Source organism: Buteo buteo, chromosome 24 (assembly GCF_964188355.1).
Source record: "Buteo buteo chromosome 24, bButBut1.hap1.1, whole genome shotgun sequence".
Lineage (NCBI taxonomy): Eukaryota > Metazoa > Chordata > Aves > Accipitriformes > Accipitridae > Buteo > Buteo buteo.
The window spans coordinates 3482684-3504010 of NC_134194.1; the positions used below are offsets into that span (position 1 = coordinate 3482684).

The following is a 21327-nucleotide window of genomic DNA, read 5'->3' on the forward strand; positions in this document are numbered from 1 at the left end:
CACATCTACGTTGATGTGCGTGTGCGCGCACATATGCGTGCTGATGTGCATCTGTGCGTGCACATGTACACGGCCTGACCTGCCTCTGTGTGCGCACGTGTGTATGTGTTCACGCGTGTCTGTGTGTGCACCCATGTACGTGCTGATGTGTGTCTGCAGTTCCAAGTACAGACTTTGGTCCTATATGTTTAGTTGTGTGTCTGCTGATCTGTGCCTGTAGATTTGTGGGCAAATGTGAGCGTACAGATGTGGTCATGTGTACAGAAGCGTTTGTGTGTACAGATGTGTTTGTGTGTACAGAAGTGTTCGGGTGTACAGATATGAGCGTACAGATGTGTTTGTGTGTACAGATGTGCGTGTACAGAAGGGTTCGTGTATACAGATGTGTTCATGTGGACAGAAGTGCTCGTGTATACAGATGTGTTTGTGCATACAGAAGTGTTCGTGTGTACAGATGTGCACGTACAGAAGTGTTCGTGTACACAGATGTGTTCATGTGTACAGAAGCGTTTGTGTGTGCAGATGTGTGCGCGCACGCCTGTGCGTTTGCAGATGTGTCCAGCTGCATGCTCACTTGTGCTGACGTGTTCGGGGCCGCGTGTGGATCCCACCGGTGTGCGCGTAGGCGCGCGAGCGCTCGTGTGTGCCCGGCGCGCAGCTGTGCCCGCTGACGCGTGTGTCCCGATGCGCGTGTCGATGCACGCGCAGACGCCTGTAGAGAACGCGCGTGGGGCCGCGCAGCCCCACGCGTACCCACTGTGGATACGCAGCCGTGCACACGCAGAGCCACGGGCGGACGCGGCGCGCGCGCGAAGCGGCACCCACGCCTGCAGATGTGGGCAGATGTGAGCGCGCGCAGACGGCGGCGCGCAGGTGAAGCGTCCAGATGTGCCAGCAGAGATGCGTGTCCCCCCCCTCCGCGCGTACCTACGCGTCCAGATGTTACTCACAACACCGGGGGGGGGGGGGGCTGCACCGAACCCCCAGCGCTGCCCACCGTCGGGTCACCCCGCACCCCCAAACACCCCCCGTCAACCGAGCCGGGGGTGGGGGGGTGCGTCACCCCGCTATAGCGCTGGGGACACACACACACACACACCCCCCCCCCAAAAGCGGGCTGGCGGTCCCTTTAAGGCAGTCCCTCCACGGGTGTGCGTGTGTGTGTGTGTGTGTGTGTGTGTGTGTGCCCGCCCCCCGGCCCCTCCCCGGAGCTGCCAATCACCCGGCGGCCGCTTTGATGTCGGCAGCCCTTGGCCGCCGCGCCGCCGCGCTCGCACACAGGCACCGGGCGCTCCGTGCCTTTGGCTGCCGCCGGCGCCCGCTGCTCCCAGGGAAACTTTCCGGGGCTCGGAGAAAAAGAAGCGGCGCGGGAGGGAGGGAGGGGGGGGGGGGAGAAAGCTGGGGGGGGGGGCGGCGGCGGCGGGGTGGGGGGGGTGGGGGGCGGCTGTCGAGCCCGGCATCCCGCGACGTTTGCCCGCCCGCAGCCTGCCGAGCCCCCCGTGAGCCGCCGGGGGAGGGAGGGAGGGGGGGTAAGGAAGAGATTTAGGAAGGAAAAACAATTATAATTTTTTATTTTTTTTTTAAAGAAAGGATTTAAAGGGAGTTTGGAAAGGGGGGAGCGAAATTAAAGGGGAAAAAAAAAGTTGGAAAGTTAAAAAGGAAAGGGGAAAAAAAAACTTTAACAAGAAAAATTTCAAGCGGGAGCAAATTTTTTTTTTTTTTTGGAGAGGGAGGAAAAAAAAAAAAATTGAGGGAGAGGAGGAAAAAAAAAAAATAATTGCGAAGGGCTTGATCCGGGCGGCGGAGAACAATACTCGCCGGGAAAGTTGCTGCGCGGCTCGGGAGGGAGCGGCGGGAGGAAAATGCCGCAGCTGGGCAGCGGCGGCGGGGACGACCTGGGGGCCACGGACGAGATGCTGGCCTTCAAGGACGAGGGGGAGCAGGAGGAGAAGATCCCCGAGAACGCCTTCACGGAGCGAGACCTGGCCGATCTCAAGTCCTCGCTGGTGAACGAGTCGGAGGGCAGCGGCAGCCCGGCCACCGCCACCGCCGCCGCCGCCGACCCTGAGGTGAGCCGGGCCGCCCTCGCCGCCCCCGCCCCGGCCCCTCGCCCCCCGCCCCGCCAGCCCCTGCTCTGCCTCTCTCTGTCTCTCTCCTCCCCATGCAGGCCATCAGGCGTGTGCAGGATCCGCAGAGGGTTTATCAGGAGAAGCTCCCGGACCACATGGATGATGGTTAGTCCTGGGTGTCCCCCCCCCCGAGTCCTTCCCGGGTGGGTGAAGCCCCTGGTCCCCAAGCCCACCATCTTCCAGGAGTGAGGGATGCCGGCCTGGCCGCCACAGCCCCCCCCCCTCCGGGGGGAAAGCTGCTCCTCTCAGCAACGAGGGACCCCACACACCCCCCCCGGGGGACCCCGGCACCCCCCCAACACCCTCTCCGAGGGGTACAGGGCAAAAAAAGACTCCCCAAATGCGCTGTCACTTCTTCGGGGGGGGGGGGGGGGCTGACAGGCTGAGGAATCATCTGGCATAAGGAGAATCTTGATGGGGAACTTTAATTTTAGCAGGTATGAAGCATCAGGACCCAGGGATGTATAAAGGATCCGCGTATTCTGGCTACCCTTTCCTAATGCTCTCAGACCCTTATCTGCCAAATGGATCTATGTCACCTCTGGTGAGTTCATCCTCTCCTTACGGAGAAGTTTCGTGGCCTCTCGCAGTTATGTTGCAGTTATTGTGCAGGCACCTACACGTGTTTTTCTTTTTTCCTGACAAATTGCAGCCCGGTTTCTAAAGTGCCCGGTCGCTGCTCTGTCCAAGCCGAAAGGAGAAGGAGTGGGAAGGGGCAAAGATGCTCGGCAGCAAGTGCCTGCTTAGCTCCGAGTTTGCCGGAGGAGCTTCTTTTCCAATCTCCCCATCCTCTAGGTTCGCCTTTACTTTTCCAGCAAACAATCCTAATATCTAATGTAAGAATGCCCCTTTGTTTTTCTGGGTCACAGGCTGTGGAGGTGAGCAGCTTCTGGTGTTTGTGTTCAGGGATACGTCCCGCAGCTTAACTTCAGTTTGACGTATCCGCTTGTAAAATGGCCAGGTTTTGGCCTACCTTTGGTTAGGGCTCTGTTGTGGATGATGGATCTCGTGCTTCTAAAATGGCAATAGAGGTGTTTAGGAGAAGGCTTAATGCTGCCGGAGGACTATTCCTGTCTTCTGCCTGTAAAGTTTTCTCTCTCGGGTCAAATCTGCTTTAGTAATTGTGTATATTCTAATGTTTGTAAGTTTTGCTATCTGAATAATTAACTAAAGGCTTCTCTACAAAAGCTGTCTTTTCTCATCACCATCTCTATCACAACTTCAGAAAATAATGTCGCGACATTGCAGCAGATAGTCGGTCCTCGTGTCGCTTCTGGGGAGCCGGCATTGCTACATTCATTTCAGATGTTATTCTGCATTTACGGTCAGTAAATGAGAACAGAACATCATTGGGTTTACTTCAGGTTTAGTTTTTAACCTGTAAAGGGATAAGGTTCGAAAGAATATGTAATGGCCTCCTCAATTTCAGTCATTTGTTCACTAGAGGGGTAGGATGTTAAGCTGGCATTATGAAAAATGGATGGATTGTGGCATATGAAACTCAAAATGTGGTGAAATACTGTTTTCTGGAATCACTGCCATGTCCTCCCGCCCAACCCTGCTGGCCTGGGTGGCAGAAGGAGACGGGTCCCTCCGTGAACCTGCCCGTACCCCAGCACAGCCCTTCCTGGGGGAGCTGACTTCCCCAGCTGCAGACTGTCATAATTTTGCTGAAGTTGGTGTGCAGATATTGAGGAGCCATCCTTAAATTTTGAAGTCTTCCTGCAGTTTACAGCAAGAAAAGATGCGTTTGCAAGGCAGGGCCAATGTACATTATTGTACTCCAAATAAGCGTTTCTTCTGTTGCTTCTCGTGTTCCTTCCTCCAGGTACCAGGTGGTCCTCCTCACCCCTCTAAAATACTAAGCTGCTCTCTCCTTGATAGATTTTAAACAATAATATTAAACTTGTCTTATTTAAACACGTTTAGTTTGCTCCCTGGTATAGAATAGGGGTAAATTCAGAGTTACGTTAGCCCAGCAGCTATTTGCTGTAGTAGAATATTTGCTTTAATCTTACACCCTTACTAGATAGACAACAAAGTACAATAGCCTATTTATCAGCAATTAAGCTAAAAAGTAGATTGTGGTTTGTGAATCGCCTTTCCCCTGTTCGGATCCTGCGGTGGTTTATGTTGTGTGACTTAAAAAGCTGGTTTGATGTTTTCAGCTAAAAATCAGTTACCTAACAGAGACAGGAAGATTTCTTCCTTGACTTGGTTTTTTGACTTGGTACAACAGCTATTCCTATATCTCTTTCTGAGCAATTTTGTCTTGTATTTATATTGACTGTGCAGAGGTTATCATAGTAAATTATGTATTGCTCTCGTACAGATTTATTGCTACTGTGTGTATTATATAAAGTGTGGGCTATAATCTGGTGGCTGCTTCCAATAATTGAGGAGGTCAAATCTGTGACCGAAGATTGCAGATACTTAACCATCCATAAAAGTGTATTTAATTAACACTTTAGCACAAGTAGAGTCGGGGAGGAGTGTTGTGTGAGTGAATGGGATTACGTATCACAGTCATGCGTACACTTGATAGTGGAGACTGTATTTTGGTTAATGAGACTTCCTGGAAATGGTTGTTTGCAGTTAGGATTAATTTCAGAATCTTCAAAAAATAAAGATTAACAAAATTAACCCAGGAGTACTTTGGCAAACTGTCAGGGCTTTACATTTACCTGACTGAAAAATATAATACAGCTCTCTGAAAGACGAAGGGCGGCCGGCACCGAGTTGAACCCCCGCCCTGCGACGCACCGTAAAACCACATATTTTTTTTTCTGTGGGCTCCCTCCGAACCCCAGCAGGGTGCTGCAAGCGGTGCTGGAGCCAGCCCGGAGCGCCTGCCTGGGTGGGTGTGTCGCTACCGGCATTAGCGACGTGCTGCTTTCCTTTTTTTCTTTCTTATTTTCTCAGCAGCATCACTTTTGCTTTGTTTCCCTCAAGGTGGTTGTAGCCCGCTAACTGTTGCGCCGCAGCTCACCTCAGCATCCTGCTAGGCTCCCCGCATCTCCCCAGCCAAAATCCTCTCTTTTTTTACCAAAAACGCACCCACTTGTGTTATTTACATGCTCTGACGTTGCTCTGGAGCGATGCACCGAACGTGTTCGGGTACCTGACACGAGCAGCAGCGCCAAGCCCAGCCGATGTCCCCAGTGAGCCGCAGGATGCGGCGAGAGCCTGCAGCGGGCAGGTCCTGGGCGCTCAGCTCAGTGGCCCATCTTTGCTGCGGGTGGCAAACGCCGTTTTAGGGTCATTCGGCTGGAGCGATGCTGGTTTGAGCGTGCACGAGTAGCCTGGACTGGCAGTAGAGCTATCCAAGAGAGAAAGGAGGACTGAGGGGTGGTCCGGGGCGTGCGGGTGAGTGAAGATGCTCCCGGAGATGGGGACAAGGCAGACGGCTGAGCCCGGGTGTCCCCTGTTTTGGGAGCGTGATGTGAACCCCCCAGTCGGCTGGCCGGGCTGGGGAGGGCACGCTCTCTGTCGAGCGTGTTAAGAGCCGTGCATCTGAAATCTTGAAATTTTGCAAGGCCCCAGGAGAACCGTTTCTCACCCGGCTCTCAGGTGTCGCATGCGTGGTGGTTCATAACTCCGCTTTGACTCTCCCCACTCTGGCAAAGGCCAGCTTTTCCCAGAGTGAAATGTATAGGATATGCCGGTTAAAAATCTGCAAGAAACTTCCAAATAATATTAACAAGTTGAGGAACTGTTTTTCTAAATGAAATGTAAAATCATAAAACTATATCCTTTTTTAAATAGTACAAATGACTTTAAATCAAATTAAGGTACATCCTTACTAAGAACATCAGCCTTTTAGGTGGTTACAAACATTAGAGGTCAGACATGGTCAAACATGTTAACACTTTGATCAGATTAAAATATTTTTCTTGCTACAGTTGTATAATTGAGTTTAGACCCGAGGGGGTTTTCTGAACATTGTTATATCTTGTACCATGTGGTAGTTAAATGGTAGAAGGAGCACTTATAAGTTCCTTTTGTAAATAGGTTTATAAAATAGGGGAATGAGCCACGTTGTCCCGTATGTAGGGCACAAGCTCTCCCCACTCCAGTCGGTGGGAGAGCTCCCACGGGAGCTTTTCACACCTTCTGTGCACCTCTGTTGCATGTAGTGAGCGTGTGAGGTGCGTGAAGGCAGAACGAAAATGTTCTATATAAAAAGCGGAGGCACTGGACTTTCTGTCTGTGTGAGGAACAGAGGTCCGAGAGCCTCTGTTTCTTTGGAAAACAGACACTACCTCATTTTCTTAATTACTAAGTTGTCTAACGAGAGCTCACATAGGAGCAGAAGGGTGCTGGTACCTTCCCGAGCTCTGCACATTTCAAGTCCCCAAATGAGATGGCAGGCCGAGGATGTAATGCCCAAGTGCAGAGCCTCTCCCTGTGGTCCGCCGGGCTCCGTGAGCTCGGTTGCTGTTCAGTGGGTTTGAAACGTCCCCTTGGGCAGGGCAAGATGAAAGTGCAGTTACTGCTGGCCTGGGGCCACAAGTCCCAAATGTCTTAACACGAGGTCAAAAAGCATGGAGCCGAAAGTCTCCCGCTGCCCTTCGCCGGACAGAAGCTCAAGCGGCAGCAGCTGAGCCCTGGGACACGGGTACTTCTGCTGCAGCCCCCTTCCCCCAAGGCTGCTCCATCCTTTTGCGGGAGGAGGCTGTTGCCCCCGCAGCAGTTGGCGGAAGGAAATCTGCAGCTCAGCTGCTTCTCTGTAGAGGTCTTTCTGTCCCAGCTTGCACTGTCGTGGCGATAGTTCAGTATTGCTTTTTTCCTGTGTCGAGTTCTGATCCTGTTGAAACCGGCGGCAAAAACTCCCCGGAGTCGCTACGTGATGGCAATTTGTCGCTGCGAGAGGGCTGGTGCATCCCTCTCCAGATGTTGCGGGTGGAGGGAGGGCAGCTGCAAGCAAACAGCGGTTCCGTGTGTTCCCAGCGGTGTCTGCTGCTGCGGGAGGGCAACATCGCCAGCAGCATCCCAGCCAGGTTCCCTGGCTGCAGGGCTTGCGCTATGGGACCTCGCTGGGACGGGACGGTGCCCCCCTAAATTGTTATATTCCTGGCAGAAAGCATTAGGAGTGCGGTGGCTGCTGATGGACGTCCTGGCAGACAGACAGATGAGTAATTTGTTCCCTCCTGACCAGAGCGAATCCACTTCTTTCAGCTCTTCTACCTGGCTTGAAATAGGATAATGGTGAAAATAATTTTTTGTATTAAAGCATAATGTTGGATAGGTGGATGTACCAAGGCGCAGGGCTTCCGAGGTCATTTATTGCATGTCTGATTCAGCCTTGGTTCCCCCCCAAGGAAAATTCTTGTGTTAATTTCTGAGTTCATATCACACCCTCAATTTTGAAGCAGAACTTCCCTTTGAAATAAATTAGAGAGTTCTGCTTAAGAAGCAGTGACATGATACAGTACTGTCTGTGTGTGGTCTAATATAACCTTATTTTTAAAATTGTTTGGAATGAAAAAATGAGAAAGAAAAATGTCACAGGGAAACAAAAGCAAGTTTTATGTAAATCTGTGCATGTGAATAAGCGTGCACGTGATTCAGACAGTTCAACAATATCTGCTCTCCCACTGGGATTCCTTCGCAGGCTACCCTGGAACTGGCTTCCCAGGCACAGGATGCTTTGTCAGTGGGGAGCTGCTATGAGATATGTATGGTAAAGGCACCGTTTCTGCAAGCTTCCAACTGTTGCCATTTGTGAAATGTTACTAGCTCAACGGGTTGAGAATTTGGAGAGAAAAGCAAAGACCTAACATCAACCCAAGCTCCCAAAGCTCACCCGTGTTAATGATTAATATTTTTGAAACTTTAACTGTGAAGAACAAAGTGATTTGGGTGCTAGCGGTGCACGACATGTCCAAGATGAAAGAACAGAGCTGGTCCGGTATCCAAAGCTTTAACGGAGAGAAGGGGGGAGCAGCGGGAGGGCAGCAAGGAGCTCTGCAACGTGCTCACGTGTCGCCTCGCAGCTGGCGGTCTCGCTCCTGCCATAAGTCTACAGGCACCATTAAATTCCTGCGTTAGGGTGGAAACTCTGACAAATGCGTACAGTCGGGTGTGCTGGCATTTGCTGTTCCGAGGTACCCGTTCAAGTAACCACGCGTGTGTTCCTGTGACTAAACAGACGTTGCCGACTCTGTAGGGATGACTCTCTTGACTGCTCTCATAGATCATCTGTGAAGGGCCAGATCCTAATCACAGGCTGAATCCCTCTCTATCTGTAGTGTGATCTGCAAGTGAAGCAGGTTTTCAGGATACGGGTGGTGTGAGCTGCACGCCTGAGATTGCAGTCTGGTCTGGACTCTGTGTGTACAGGACATGATGGTTATTGGTAGAGCACAGTCAAGTGCTGAGAAACATCAACAGTTTAGAGGAAACATCTAGAGCTTGCCATTAATTTGACACCTGCGGTTCTTGGTCTGCCCTTTGGCCATGAGCGATTCAGCAAGACCGAATTTAGTCTTCGTTTCATACAGGTTGGCCTTTAAGCCCCCTCGCTAATTCACTGTAGAGAAGGTGAAGGAAGGACCCATGCGTCTGTGAGCATTGTGTATGCTCGTGGGCAGGCTGTGCTGGACAGGGCAGGTTTGGGTGAACCAACAGTCGAGCACATGCTGCCATTCAGTTACTAAAATCTGCACCGTGTGTGAGTCACAAATTCCTCAAGAAATCCTCAAGGATTGTCTTCTCCCGTCTGTTGCATTGATTTGAAGAAGGACTGGGTGCCAGACATCCCCCGCACTGTCCTTTTGGAGCTTCTCTCCATCCCACCCCTCCGAGGCTTTGGGCTGTCTGCAGCCATCATGTAACGCCTCTCCTTTCGTTTGCTGCTCATTTCCTTGGTTTCCCATGCCTTTGCCGCTCCAGCTCACTGCTCTTGGTGCCAGGAGATGGCTTACATCAGCATCTCTCTCAGCCTGATGTATACATGCTCTTACCTCATCATTTACCGATGGTGGGTGGAGGGCACAGAAATAGGAGAATAGGTGCAAGTTGCTTCCTGAACTCTTTGCAGAGCCACTGCAGCAGGAAAACTTCTCAGCCTGACCAAATCCCAGGCTGGTGCCAAGCTGGGACGTGTGAGTCCCCCCCCACAGGCTCTTTCATGTGCTATTCTTCCAAATATCTCTTTAAAAAATAGGCTATAACATGATACTTGCTCATTAGTCTCTGTGTCTGGAGGATGAAACAAAGGTTCAGCAGGAGGATGGGTGACTCAGGGGGTTGGTAACAGGATACAGAGCTGTTCGTTTCCTAGTTTCCAGTTTTAATCCAGCTGAATCAGTAAAGGCTGAACGCCTGTTCTGTCTGCTGGCTTGTCCAGCGGTCTGTCCAGGAGGGCACGGCTCCCTCCAGCCCCCAGGCAGGGCGAGTGTTTCATGGTGTGAAGGATGAGATGTCCTGGGAACCTGCAAAGTCCGTACAAAACCGAGGTCTTCATTCTTGCCTTGGGACTGCCAGTTCAGCACATGGTGCTGGCTCACAAACCCACCTACCTCATGTCTTAAAGGAAGGGGTTGCAACATCATGCGCCTCTGAGTCTTGATTACAGCAGGATCTTTTTCTTGGTCACCTCCCAATGGTCTTGGACAAAGAGCTCTCACCTTCACCTCCTGACGGGAGCAACTTATCACTGCTCTGTCCTGTGGCGCTTTCACTGATTTTTGCCTTTGAGTCTTTATGACCATTCCCGAAGTTACGAAGGACTATTCCACCACCACTGCCTCTGTGAAGTGGTTTCACGGAGAATGTGGGACAGTTGGTCAATAATGAGGATGAGGAGGGTTAGCAAAACCTGGTAGACTTAGTGGTACCCATCCAGAGCATCCTGCTTGCTGGAGGTGCTGGGCAAGAGGTCACCAAAGTGGCTTTAAACCACTGCTCCTCTCCCGTCTGCCGCTTCTGTGCTAAACGCAGCTCAGCTGCAATGAAAAGAATCTGCTTCATTGTGTTTCACGGGGTCCCAAAATTAGTATTTTGTTAAACAAAACAATAAACTCAACAATGCTGTGGTAAGTTTTTGAAACCAAAGTAAAGCTGGATACTAGAATCTAGAGCACTTTTCCCCTCCGGTTATAACAACTTTACATTTGATTAAATGATAGGCAAAAAAACATCTCAACAGTATCTCCTTTGTTCTATTGAGAATCTGGAGCTATAATATACAAAGTATATGTCTGCCTTGAAGAGCTACGCGGTAATCATGGACTGACCAAAAAAGGACTTTTTTTAGTGATTGAACTTGCATGCTATATGTTAAATTTGTTTTCTCCTGTGGTTTGCTCTGAGGAATAGCATACACGAGCGTAAACAGAGGTTCTCCTCTGATGGGACTTACACAAAAGCAAAATGTGAAAGCCCAAGATCGTAAAGTATGCTTGACTCAGCACGAGGGGGATGCAATTACAAACACACTTGTGGAAGAAGTGCTGGGGAGATATTCTTCCCAGCAAAATGCTCAGAAAGGATCAGAAATGTGGAATTTTTATTCTAATACTGAGGAGATGGCACTGCAGAGATTGCTTTCATGTTTAGGAAATAAACCATCTTAAGATCTACCACATGAAAATGTGTTGTTCTTAGCATGGAGAGGCTGATGAATTGGTTCTCGTTACGTGCCGCTGCCCTGGAATTACTGGCGCGGGAGTGGAGATAGCGAGGACGAGTTGTCGTCTTCTACAAACCTCGCTTTGTATGACTTTGCCCTAAAAGAAGAAAAGCCGATTCTAACGCGGGAGACAGTGCACAACCCCTGACACCAGCATACCCGAGGTCGAAATCTGGCCTTTGAGCTTTGGCTTCCTGCTATAACTTACAGCCGTGTGGCATTGCCAGCTTTGAAATCCGACCGCCCAAAGGGATGCGCGGATTCAGAAATCCAGGTGACGTTTTGCGGGATCAGATCGTGCTGTGCTGAGCGTCCCTTTGGGACAGGCAGTGCTGTCACATAGGATAAATTAAAATATGTGCATGAACCCTAAATCCAAAACAGAAGCAATAATATAAAATAAGAAATAAAGTTTTTTAAAAAACCCACCCAAACCTTTTTGTTTAACTTTCTCTGATACAAAGCAATTTCTCCAGGACTGTACACCATATGAAACACATTATAAATGCTCTTGTAAAATCCACATCATTATACCACATGAAAGGCTGGGTCCTAAAAATAGCCATTCAGAGAGGATGCAGGCTAGTAGCAATTTCGGTGATCATGAAATAGTTGTGTTGACATCTCTATGCATGCACACCCACAGAAAGCTTTGACTTTCGAATATTCTTAGCAACATTTGTGCTTTATGGAATTTTCCACGTTCTGGTCCCATGAATAGTCCCTTACCCAGTGGTGTTCCTCTCTGATCTTATCCCCATGTTTCTAACCCTGCTTTTATTGAGAAAATGGATAAATGATTTTTTTTTTTAATTTTACATGAAACTCTTTCCTTGCTATCAGTTTGACGGTGGTTGACAGCATCAGTTGTATTTCCCTGTCTCTTATCAATGGAAATGTTTTCTTTTTCCTTCAATAGACACACACATCCCTGATATTTTGGAGGGCTTACTGTCAAAATATAGACCTAGAGCACTAGATGATAACACGAGGAGCTGCCACATCTACCCAGCCTTTGTATCTGCTGTAGTATTCAAAAGAAAGTAAATGAAATCTGCAGTAATTACACAGTAATGTATCCACAACAAAAAATTTCTTCCTCGTCCCAGCAATCAGAACTTGGCTTTTGTTTTGAAATATGAAAGGATGCAGCCTCCTGGCTTTGGTGTGTTTGCAGCAAAGCCCTGGCTGGGATAAACTGCCATAGCTCTGGGATAGACAACAGAGTCCTGCCAATTGATATCACTCGAGATCTTTTTGAAGAGCTCATCAGATTTTATTTTATCGCTGTTGTGTTTCGGTTTTAGCTTGTTATTTGTTTGAAATCATTACTATAGGGATAGCTTTCTGCAAAATGTTTCAATCTTCAGTGCTGATCTCTTGTTTGCATTTTTCTAAGTAGAGATGGGGATGCTGGAGATGTACACCCTCCAACATGAGGATGTCTGAAGGCTGCGGTTTAAGCCGGTCCAGGGTTTTAAGCGTTTGGCCCTTCTAAAGCCTGTTGGAAACAGTCTATTTCCTCAAAATAAGTTTGCTTTTGGAATTGGAGCAAAACCTTTGGAGGTAGCGAATGAAATAATAGAGTGTTGAAGAAAATTACATTGCTCCTTAAATAGCTGGCATGAAAATCATTAAGTCTGAAGTTTCATTCAAATCAGATGTAGCTGTGGTTGTAATGGGGCAGGACACAAACTCTTCAAGTAATGCAACTCAGTGATTCACTGTGAGACTTACAGTCATTTCCCCATGTTGTTTTAACTCAAGGGCAGCTCTTGTCCCTTGTCCAGGTCTGGAGTCCTTTTCCAATGGAAACATGCTCTCAAGTTTTTTGATCAATGACTTAAATTCTTGCAGGCTGTTAGCAACTTTGAAGAATCAAGTACTGTAAAATGACATCACAGAAATGTGTTTGCTGTTGCTGATTTAGGTCCCTAAAACAGCTGGACTGGGGACATGGGAACACCTTGACAAGGCAATAATTTTATTTAAACCTTATAGAGTAAATGCATTTATTTCTACACGCAGTTGGCAGTGATTTAAGGATGTATTTCCAACTAAGTGCAAAGACGGTTTGGCTCATGTTGGCATACGTGTTCCGTATAATGCAATAGATACTGGTGTTCAGAAAAAGCTAAAAAGTTTTTAATGCTTCTGGCTTGAAGTTAACATCGTGCCTAAGCCCTTTTGTGTTTTCCATAATTAATTTGATGGCTGAAACCAGGTTATATCCGGCAATGTAACTTTTTTACTCTTCTGGTGAACTCTGCTTTTCCTGCTAGAAGCAGAATTCAGGTAAAGACACTAAACGCGTGCTGGCTGGGACTTGTGACAGCACTTGAATACAAGAGTTGTTGTAGAGAAAATTTAATTTCTTCACTCAAGAGGACAGAAAATTACCTAATATGTCAGTGCCAGTTGCTTGGTTATTGGCATGTACTGGAAATAGCATATAAATACATGCATATATTTAAACTTTGCAAAATAAAATGTTTTAAAATTATAATATACTATTTGTACTGATCTAGTATGTGGATCAGCATATAAATGCCTACCGAGGGATGAGGCAGGCTGCAGTGAACCCCTGAAAGGTCAGCTCCCATATCCAAAAGCATCACTCTTCATCCAGATTTTCTCCTAGAAGCAGTGCAGTGGTAAATGGCTGACTCCCGGGCGGGTGCGATGCTGTTTGCCGTGGGTGGGAGCTGCCTCTCTCCTGCCTGCGCCCTGGGAGTTCGTTTGATACGGAGCCGAGCGATCCTCTTACCGGAGAGCACCAGGTGCCGTGTCAGACGCATGTAAATAGCCAAATAAACAGACATTAGTAGCACCAGTTGTTTATGTGTTAACACAGGATGTTCTCAAAATCAGGTAAGAAGTGAGGCATGTTACCAAGTTTTATAGCAGAGGAACCGGATAGTCTTGTAACTGCCGCGCAGGGCTGCGGTGGAGGAAGCGCGGTTTTATCCCAGCTTCTGCTCCCAGTCCCCCAGGAGCTTGTTTTTCCGTGACTCAGTTTCCCCCAGGAGCATTTTGAAGCTTTATCGTTTCATGTGTAAGCTACGTTTGGAGAGCACTGCAGGGAAAGCCACGTCCATACTGAAAAAAACCCCGTAAAATCCAACACAGGCTGCTGCAAGAGGGGATGTTTCAGAAACGATCAGAGAAGGACTAGCCAAAAAAAGTAAGCTGTGCTGCTTATTAGACCACTTACTTCAAGATATTAAACAAATTGCAATTTCATAATCTTTTAGCAAGTTGCAGGTGGCCCTAAAACCACAACTCCTTCAAGGCGATTGGCGTCTTTTCTTGCTTTAAAAACAAATCGCTTTTTCAGCCGAAACGGTAATTTCATAGAGTGGCATTAGTTGTATGGGAACGATGATTGGATGGTCCAACACGTTGTCTCAAATACACTTCCTGCGCAAATCTGCGCTATTAAACCGAGGACACGATGTCATTTCTTTTTTACCCGCTTGTAATATGCTGATGAGAACAACCTCCAGGATTGCACAGCATAGTTTTTGGACACACATACCAAACCCCTGGATGCATAATTCAAATTCCTTGTCATGAAGAATGAGTCTATTTATCTTGGAACCTTTTTTACTTAAACAGTAATCTCTAGGAAATCATTTGTTAACAGTAGTTAGCTGCCAGTTTGTCAGTTAATGGCTTGAGGCAAAGTCAGAAGCGAATGAAATCTTTTCCAGGGAGATGCTGCTGTCGCATGTGGTGCAGAAAGGTTTATAACAGCATTAGAGGAGGCGGACAGATGAGTTCAGTCCAACTTTCAGAAACAGGAGGAAACTCAGCACGATGGGGTAGAGACAGCCGTTTTGCTAGCGCATCCATTTGTAAAATATTAAAGCCATCAATCGTGCCCATGTCAACTTCTAAGCCTAAATTTTCCTTACTGGAGGCTCCAGGTGTGAGCGTGCGGAGGCCAAAACCACACGTGTTCTTGGTGTCTGGGGCTCTGTCTTGCATCCCGGGCATCTCTGCATCCCAGGCATCTCCACATCCCGGGCATCATCTCCGCATCCCGGGCACGGGAGCAACCAGGCAGGAGAGCCAGGGTGCAGCCCCCCCAGCTCAGCCCGGGTGCCGCAGGGTGTCTGCCAGGGCAGCAGAGTCCTCCAGCTCTCAGACGTTATCGTTTCTCTATAAAAGTCTAGCAGCGAGTTTCAGTTAGGTAATGAGAGTTATCTGATTTCTCTTTAATCTGAGCAGCATCACTACAGAGCGATAACCTCGACTCACTGTTTATCTGGCGCTCGGTGCTGCGAGGAGAAAAGTGGCAAGAATGGGTGAAGATTCACTGGAAAAGGGGCTGAGAAAAGTTGTCCTAGTCTACACCAAATCTCTCCTTCTTGCAGCAGGAGCGGGTGAGAAATAACTGCCCTGAGTAGAAACTCTCCCATGAAGCCACAAAATCCAGCTGAAGTAAATACCACTTCCCTGCAGCATTATCTCCCACTCTGTGCTGTCTACCCACAGAGGATGGTAGGGTGTAGGAACTGGCAGGGGATTAATGGCAGCCTGGTTCATAAAAAACTCCGCTGCCAGAAGGACGTGGGACCCAGACAGAAGTAAAGAGGGGCTGGTTCTCTCTGCAGATGCCCCCAAGTGCTATTTGTCTGAGAGCAGATTTTCCCACAGATCTTTGGCCTTCATATTATTTGAAGAACCCCCTCTGCAGCTGCAATCCTTCCCTCCCCCGAGGGGAAAACAGGGTGGTAACTTTGTGAACTGAATGGTGTGGAGGTTTAGGAGTACTGCCATGGGAGGGGAAGATTTGGCTCATTAGCGTGGAACATTGTGTTGCCAGGAACAGAGTTTTGGGGCAGAACTAATAACATGGAAGCAGATGCAGTCAGCTTTTATTAAACTGGTTTGTAGATGACTTTAAATAGGCAACAGTTGTATCTGGGGCTTTCCTTGCGAAAGGCAGAATGGCAGACCCCAGCAGCGGAGCGTGGCTTAGATGCTGGGTAACAAGTACAGAGAAGCCAACCGAACCTCTGGATGTAAAGAAAAATTTCTCCCAAATGTATTTAACAAAAAAAAACTAACAAAAGACTTTGTGGCTGTGTTATATTCTTTAAACTCTTACAGTCTACATGTCTCAGTTGGAGCAAGGAACAGCTGTAGAGTTCTTAGTCTGCAGGACCCAACATTATATCATCTCCTCTTTATCATGGTGTATCATCTCCTCCTGAACTTCACTCAGTTACCCCAGTAGCTGAACGTACCATTAACTGCTTGACAGTGCGTTACAGGTAGGGATGGATAAATTAATCTCCAAGCCAAGTTTTGAAGCAATTCTTCCTTGAACCACCCTTTCCATAGTGCTAATTAACTCCGTAGCGCTTATCTGCATTGGTGATGGTCGGGTGCCATTTCCTGACACATGGCATTCCACAGCCAGCAGTAACGATGGGTTGAACTCACTCTGTAATTGCCTTACCCAAGTACACAGGTTGGAATGACCATCAGCCAAATACAAATTGCCCATCTCAGCCAGCTACCAGAACTGAGCAAGGCCGTTGATACCTCCAAGAAGTCACCACAGAGACCATCCATACCTCTGCCAGACCCAGCAGTGACTACTGCAGCGCATCCTTACAATGTCCTTCTGGTTCTTCACCACCTCCCTGCAGCCTGGACTAACTGCCCGGCTTTCATGAGTGTGTCGGGAATGATCAGCCCCCGTCAATGCAGCTGAGCCTGCAAATCACTGTAGAGGTGCCCGTTGGATTTCTGACACCTCCGTAGATGTCCATTAGCTGTTACCTCCTGCCGCGCCAGCTCCAGCCACCATTTCGTAGAGCAAAGAGCACTGTCCAGAAATCCTTTCGCTGTTCTGCGCATCCGAGAGCAGCCTGGCATGTGCAGCAGGTCTTCATTGATGTGCTCCTCACAGCCTCATCATCCTGGGCCGGCTGAATAAGGCACGAAGAATCCCATTTGAATGCTGTACTCCATCCTACCTTTGTTGTGCAATACTTTTTTCTCAGGCAGTTTCTAATCTAGAGATTTTCTGGGATCTGTGCGTGGCATGAAGGGAAGTCTCCTCATCACCTCAGGTTCTGTCTTTCAGTACCAAGTGTTTAAGACATAATTCTAGGCGTCCAGGGCTTGCTTTCTCTTTGTGTCTCCTTTGCTGTTGCTTTCATTTACTAACATGTTGAACTTCAAAGTCTATTCCTTCTCCTTCCTAATTTTTATGGAAAAAATGGTCTGAACCCCATTTGCATTTCCTCCCTGAGGATACTGGCAATCCTTAATCCTATATATTAAAGAATCTCAGTTTTCCCAGCAGCCTTTTATTCTGGGACTACTCTTCCACTCTGTTTTCTCCTTGAAATTCTCTCCTGTGGTTCAAAATTGCTCTTCATGGTGCCCCTGACCACTGTCACTTTCTGTTTTAAGCTATTTGCATGGATCTTTGGTCACTTTTAAGTCTTTTTCCCTTCCCATGCTGTCCTTTGCAGGTAATTTGTAAAGGTTTCGTGCTTGTGGCAGTAGGTGCGTGTCTGTCCTCGGTGGTTGCAGTGCGGGGCCATGTGCTGTGCAACCCGCTGATCTCCAGGGACCTGCTGGAATAACTATTTTTAGAGCCAAGAGATAGCAGGATGAAAGCAAATAGGGTGAATAACTGGGTGCTAGTTTATTCAGGGTGATTTTCATTTCGCACCGATGGGTCCATATTCCAGTTGAGGACATGGCTCCCAGTGACCGACCACTGGCCTTGACCTGCTTGAGAAGCGATTGCCATCCGTCCCCAGCTGCGATGTGGGATGGCACTGGGGGGACCCAGCCTGCCCGTCCCTCGTCCCTCTCCCTGCTTCCACGCAGGGACCGCGGCGATCCCCCCGAATTCCCCAGCTTGCGGGAGCTGTGGGAAGTAGGCAGGATGCCGGCTGGGCTGGCTGTGCGGATCCAGGGATTTAGATCACGCAAACCCAGTGTTCTCTCCTACAAGTCATTCTCAGCGATGTACTCCGGTAATTAGCATGTGCATAAACACTTTGTAATCTTGTGATCATGGCTTGCAGATTAGCTCTTTTGCCAGCTTTGCGATTTCTTTGCCAGTTTTAGTTTTAATTGCAAATCCATTACTGCCAGCTCCCTTGCATATTGTAGCAATAGGCAAATTAAAACACTTGGACACAGTTGGGCGGGTTTCAGTTAAGAAATTAATTGTTACTGCCAACCAGTGCTTTTTAATGCGAGGGTGGCATTTGAGCTTGTTTTTGAGGGCATAATCTCCAAGACTTTCTTTTTTCCCTTCTCCTCCCCCCTCCCCAGACTGCGTTGCCCTGTTGAGCAGCTCCACAGATGGCATGAAGCAAATGCTCGCCTCTTTGATCTCCTAGTCAAGAAATTTGGAAGTCGTTCTGAATTTATGAGAATCCTGTCTGAAATAAATCTGTCTGTGCACAGGGCCACACTAAGTCAACCCAGAGCTGCAGGCATGGCTCACCTGAACCTCCTGGGGAAGCACAGGATTACATCCCACAAGAGCATCGTGTGATGCTGTAGCGATAAAGAGAAACTTCATGCATATTGTTGAACATGAAAAAGTCTAGACAATCTACAATTTACCAGTCGGGGTAATTGGCTAAAGGCTTAATCCGCCCTGATAATCCAGTAATGGTATTGTTGGCAGGACATTGATGTAAATATCACTCAGCAGTGCTGGCAGCCGCTGTCTCCTGTGATTGCTGCTGTTCCCAATTCCCTTTCCACAGTCGTTAGGGCTGACGGGGAATTTTCAGACTTCTGCAAACTTCTCGTCTTTGGTATTTTTCAAAGACTGCCCATGCTCAGTTGATTTCTATTTTGTTTTCAACATTGAATAGGTAATGTTTTTCACCAGGTCAGAATTTTCACAAAAACATCATCAAGAACATCTTTTTTCTCCTGATGTACTTTTTTTTTCCCTGATGCGTTTTTCACATAGCTCTTCCCAGCCTCCTGACGCTGCCATCGCACAGCCTCCCATCACCCTTCAATACAAATAGCATCTGGTTTTGCAGCGGACCTGTGCCAACACTGTAAGCCGCCTGCCGCCTTGTGTGTCACCTCCAAACCTGGTGGCATTCACGGAGACTTCGGTGGCATTGCTCTGCGTGAGCCTGAGCCTTCAACGTGCCACCAGCGTGGCTGGAGCGGCGAACGCTGGCGGGGCACTACTGAGGTCAATGAGCTGAGCAGGGTTTTAAAAATACCCCCCATCCCCGTTTTGCAGGGGTATTTTTAATGCGTGTGCATTTGCCCCCTGGGGACAAAGGAGGGGGAGATGGGGCACAGGGGCTGTAGCAGCAGCAGATGCAGGGAAGGACAGACAGACAGACAGACAGACGAGTCCCCCCGCCAGACACGGGTCTCCCACCGCTGCAGCGTTGCATCCCCGCGTGCTGTCTTTCATGGCTTGTTGATGTGCTAGAGCGTGGCCGGGCTTTGAACGCAGGCTGTCTAAAATTGTCTGATTGTGCACGAAGCCAGTTGATAGAATCACCTACCCCATTCCCGTTAACGTTATTCTCTCTAACTCATTCCCTCCATTTACCTTGGTAAAAGGGGTTGTTTTCAGCTGGATTTACAGCTGAAGGGCTCTGGTCCTATAAGCCTGTGCAGCACCAAGCACAAATGAACCCTGCCAGGTACTGGAGTCTCCAGAACTTAATTTATAATAGAGTTGTATTTTCTCACTGAAAAGCCGCTTGCTTGTTTCTGAATGCTGGCCTTGCCCGTTTAGTCCAGGAACTAAGAACCAAGTTAGTTTTTTCTTTCTGTGCATCTCCACCAAGTCATGCCCTGCATATTATCTGTACAACTCCCCTGCCTTCAGTGAGGTTGTGGATGTGTAATTGATTGGAGCTCAGCAAACGATGCCCCTGATGACCGAAGCAGAAGCTCCATGGGAATTACTTTTCTGCGGCAGGGTTGACTGTGCTGCCAGCAGAAGTGTTAAAAAAACATATAATATATGTAAACTTATTTTGGTCACTGAAATCAGCAGAGATGGCTGTGAATCCTTGGCACCATTTTTAAGGCAGCCTGTAATGGTTTTTTTGAACATTGGGGGTTTTTTTTCTGCTCGGAAAACAATGAAAGAAGCACAGTTCCGCTGCAAACAAAACCTGAATGTGCTCTTACTTACATGCGAAATATCAAAGAGCACTTATTCAGTACACATTACCACCCTTCCGTTTTACAGCAAACACCTCGTCACGGCCGAAAGACTTTGGGAAAACTATATATAGTGTATTCGGCCGAATGTCACCCTTGCAATTATCCCATAGCTCTGGCTCCACGATGTTGTGGCTAACAAATCCAACTTTAATTGTTCGTGATCTCTATCGGAGCAGACATCGGGTTTGAGTTCAGCCGGTACAGAGTCAGGAGAAATAAACACGAACCTACAGTAAGATCAAAGCAGCGGAGAGGTGCGCATGTGCTAATAATAATAGCTTATGAAAGCTCATATTTTCCTTCAACAACATCCTGTCATTTGTGTATTGGCTTTGAAAAGGGTAAAAAAAAAAAAAAATTCAGTGTAATTTACTTCAGCAAAAATGAGATAAGGCAGATAGATACTTGATTGCACCAGCTCATGTGTGGTTTGCTGCGAGGATTGTACATGCACCGCGTCCTCCAGTGCATGTGTGAGTCGAGTGTGCAGAGACCGAGCTGGCTGTGACCAAAGTACCATTGTTATCTGATTTTTATATACAGTCTGTGACAACGTGATGCAGAAAGGAGGATGAGGTAAACAGTCTCAAAGTTGGTAACCGCATCCACACCTGGTGCACCTCAATAAAATGTCTGTAAACAGTTTGTATAGAGTGAGGTTATGGCGAGGCTGAGGACGTCTAACGGCTCCCGGCGACCCAGGCAAGCGCGGGGAGAGAAACGCGGAGTTTTGGGGATGGCGTTTCTGCCGGGGTGGAATCGCCCGGGGGATTAAAATGAGGATTTTGCCTTTCCGCGGCTGTACGCTTGAAGGTGTCTCTGCGGGTCGGCGTGGTCGGGGTGGCCGTCCCTGGGGTGGCACTTTTGGGAGAGCTCCACGATCGCGGGGTCGGTCGGCAGCGATTTCCCCTCCGCACGATGTGACCTACTTTGGAAGCACTGGTCAGCCCTCGAAACCGGGCACAACGCTGACCGTTTCCTCTCTCCTCTTGCTTCAAATTTTCACTATCAGCTTTTTAATCTCAGTTTAATCTTAAACCTCCGGTGAGGTTTCGCCCTGCCTGGCACCGGAGTACCCAGCGGGCTGGCGAGGATGGGGACCCGAGATACCGCAGGAGAAGGGCCGTGATGGGTGATGCTGGCCGCCGGGAAGGAGACGGCATGTATTTTGAATTCGTCTTTCACGTTGCATGCTGTGGTTGTTGACATTCGGTTGTGCCTGTAGTTCTCTCTGCAAGCAGGAAAGGGTTTGGGGTTTTGGTGAAGGGGAGGAAGGCTGACAACAGAGGGTGTCAAAAAGTGGCCCACTAAGCGCTGAAAACAGGCTGGCTGAGGAAGGAGGAGGTTGTTTAGAAAGAA

The 21327-nt window shown here is 48.4% G+C and overlaps 1 protein-coding gene across 3 annotated transcripts in view; it reads left to right on the top strand.

Moving 5' to 3' along the window:
• Positions 1–1249: 1249 nt before the first annotated feature.
• TCF7 (transcription factor 7) overlaps positions 1250–21327 on the top strand; it is a 75368-nt gene continuing 55290 nt past the window's right edge. Inside the window, exons 1-3 of one of the 3 annotated variants that reach the window (XM_075056809.1) lie at positions 1250–2069; positions 2168–2234; positions 2567–2673. In XM_075056809.1, the coding sequence (XP_074912910.1) occupies positions 1863–2069; positions 2168–2234; positions 2567–2673 (381 nt within the window). In that variant the 5' untranslated portion in view covers positions 1250–1862. Of the gene's footprint in view, positions 2070–2167; positions 2235–2563; positions 2674–21327 lie in introns of all 3 variants that reach the window. The other 2 variants (XM_075056808.1, XM_075056810.1) reach the window with 2 other exon arrangements.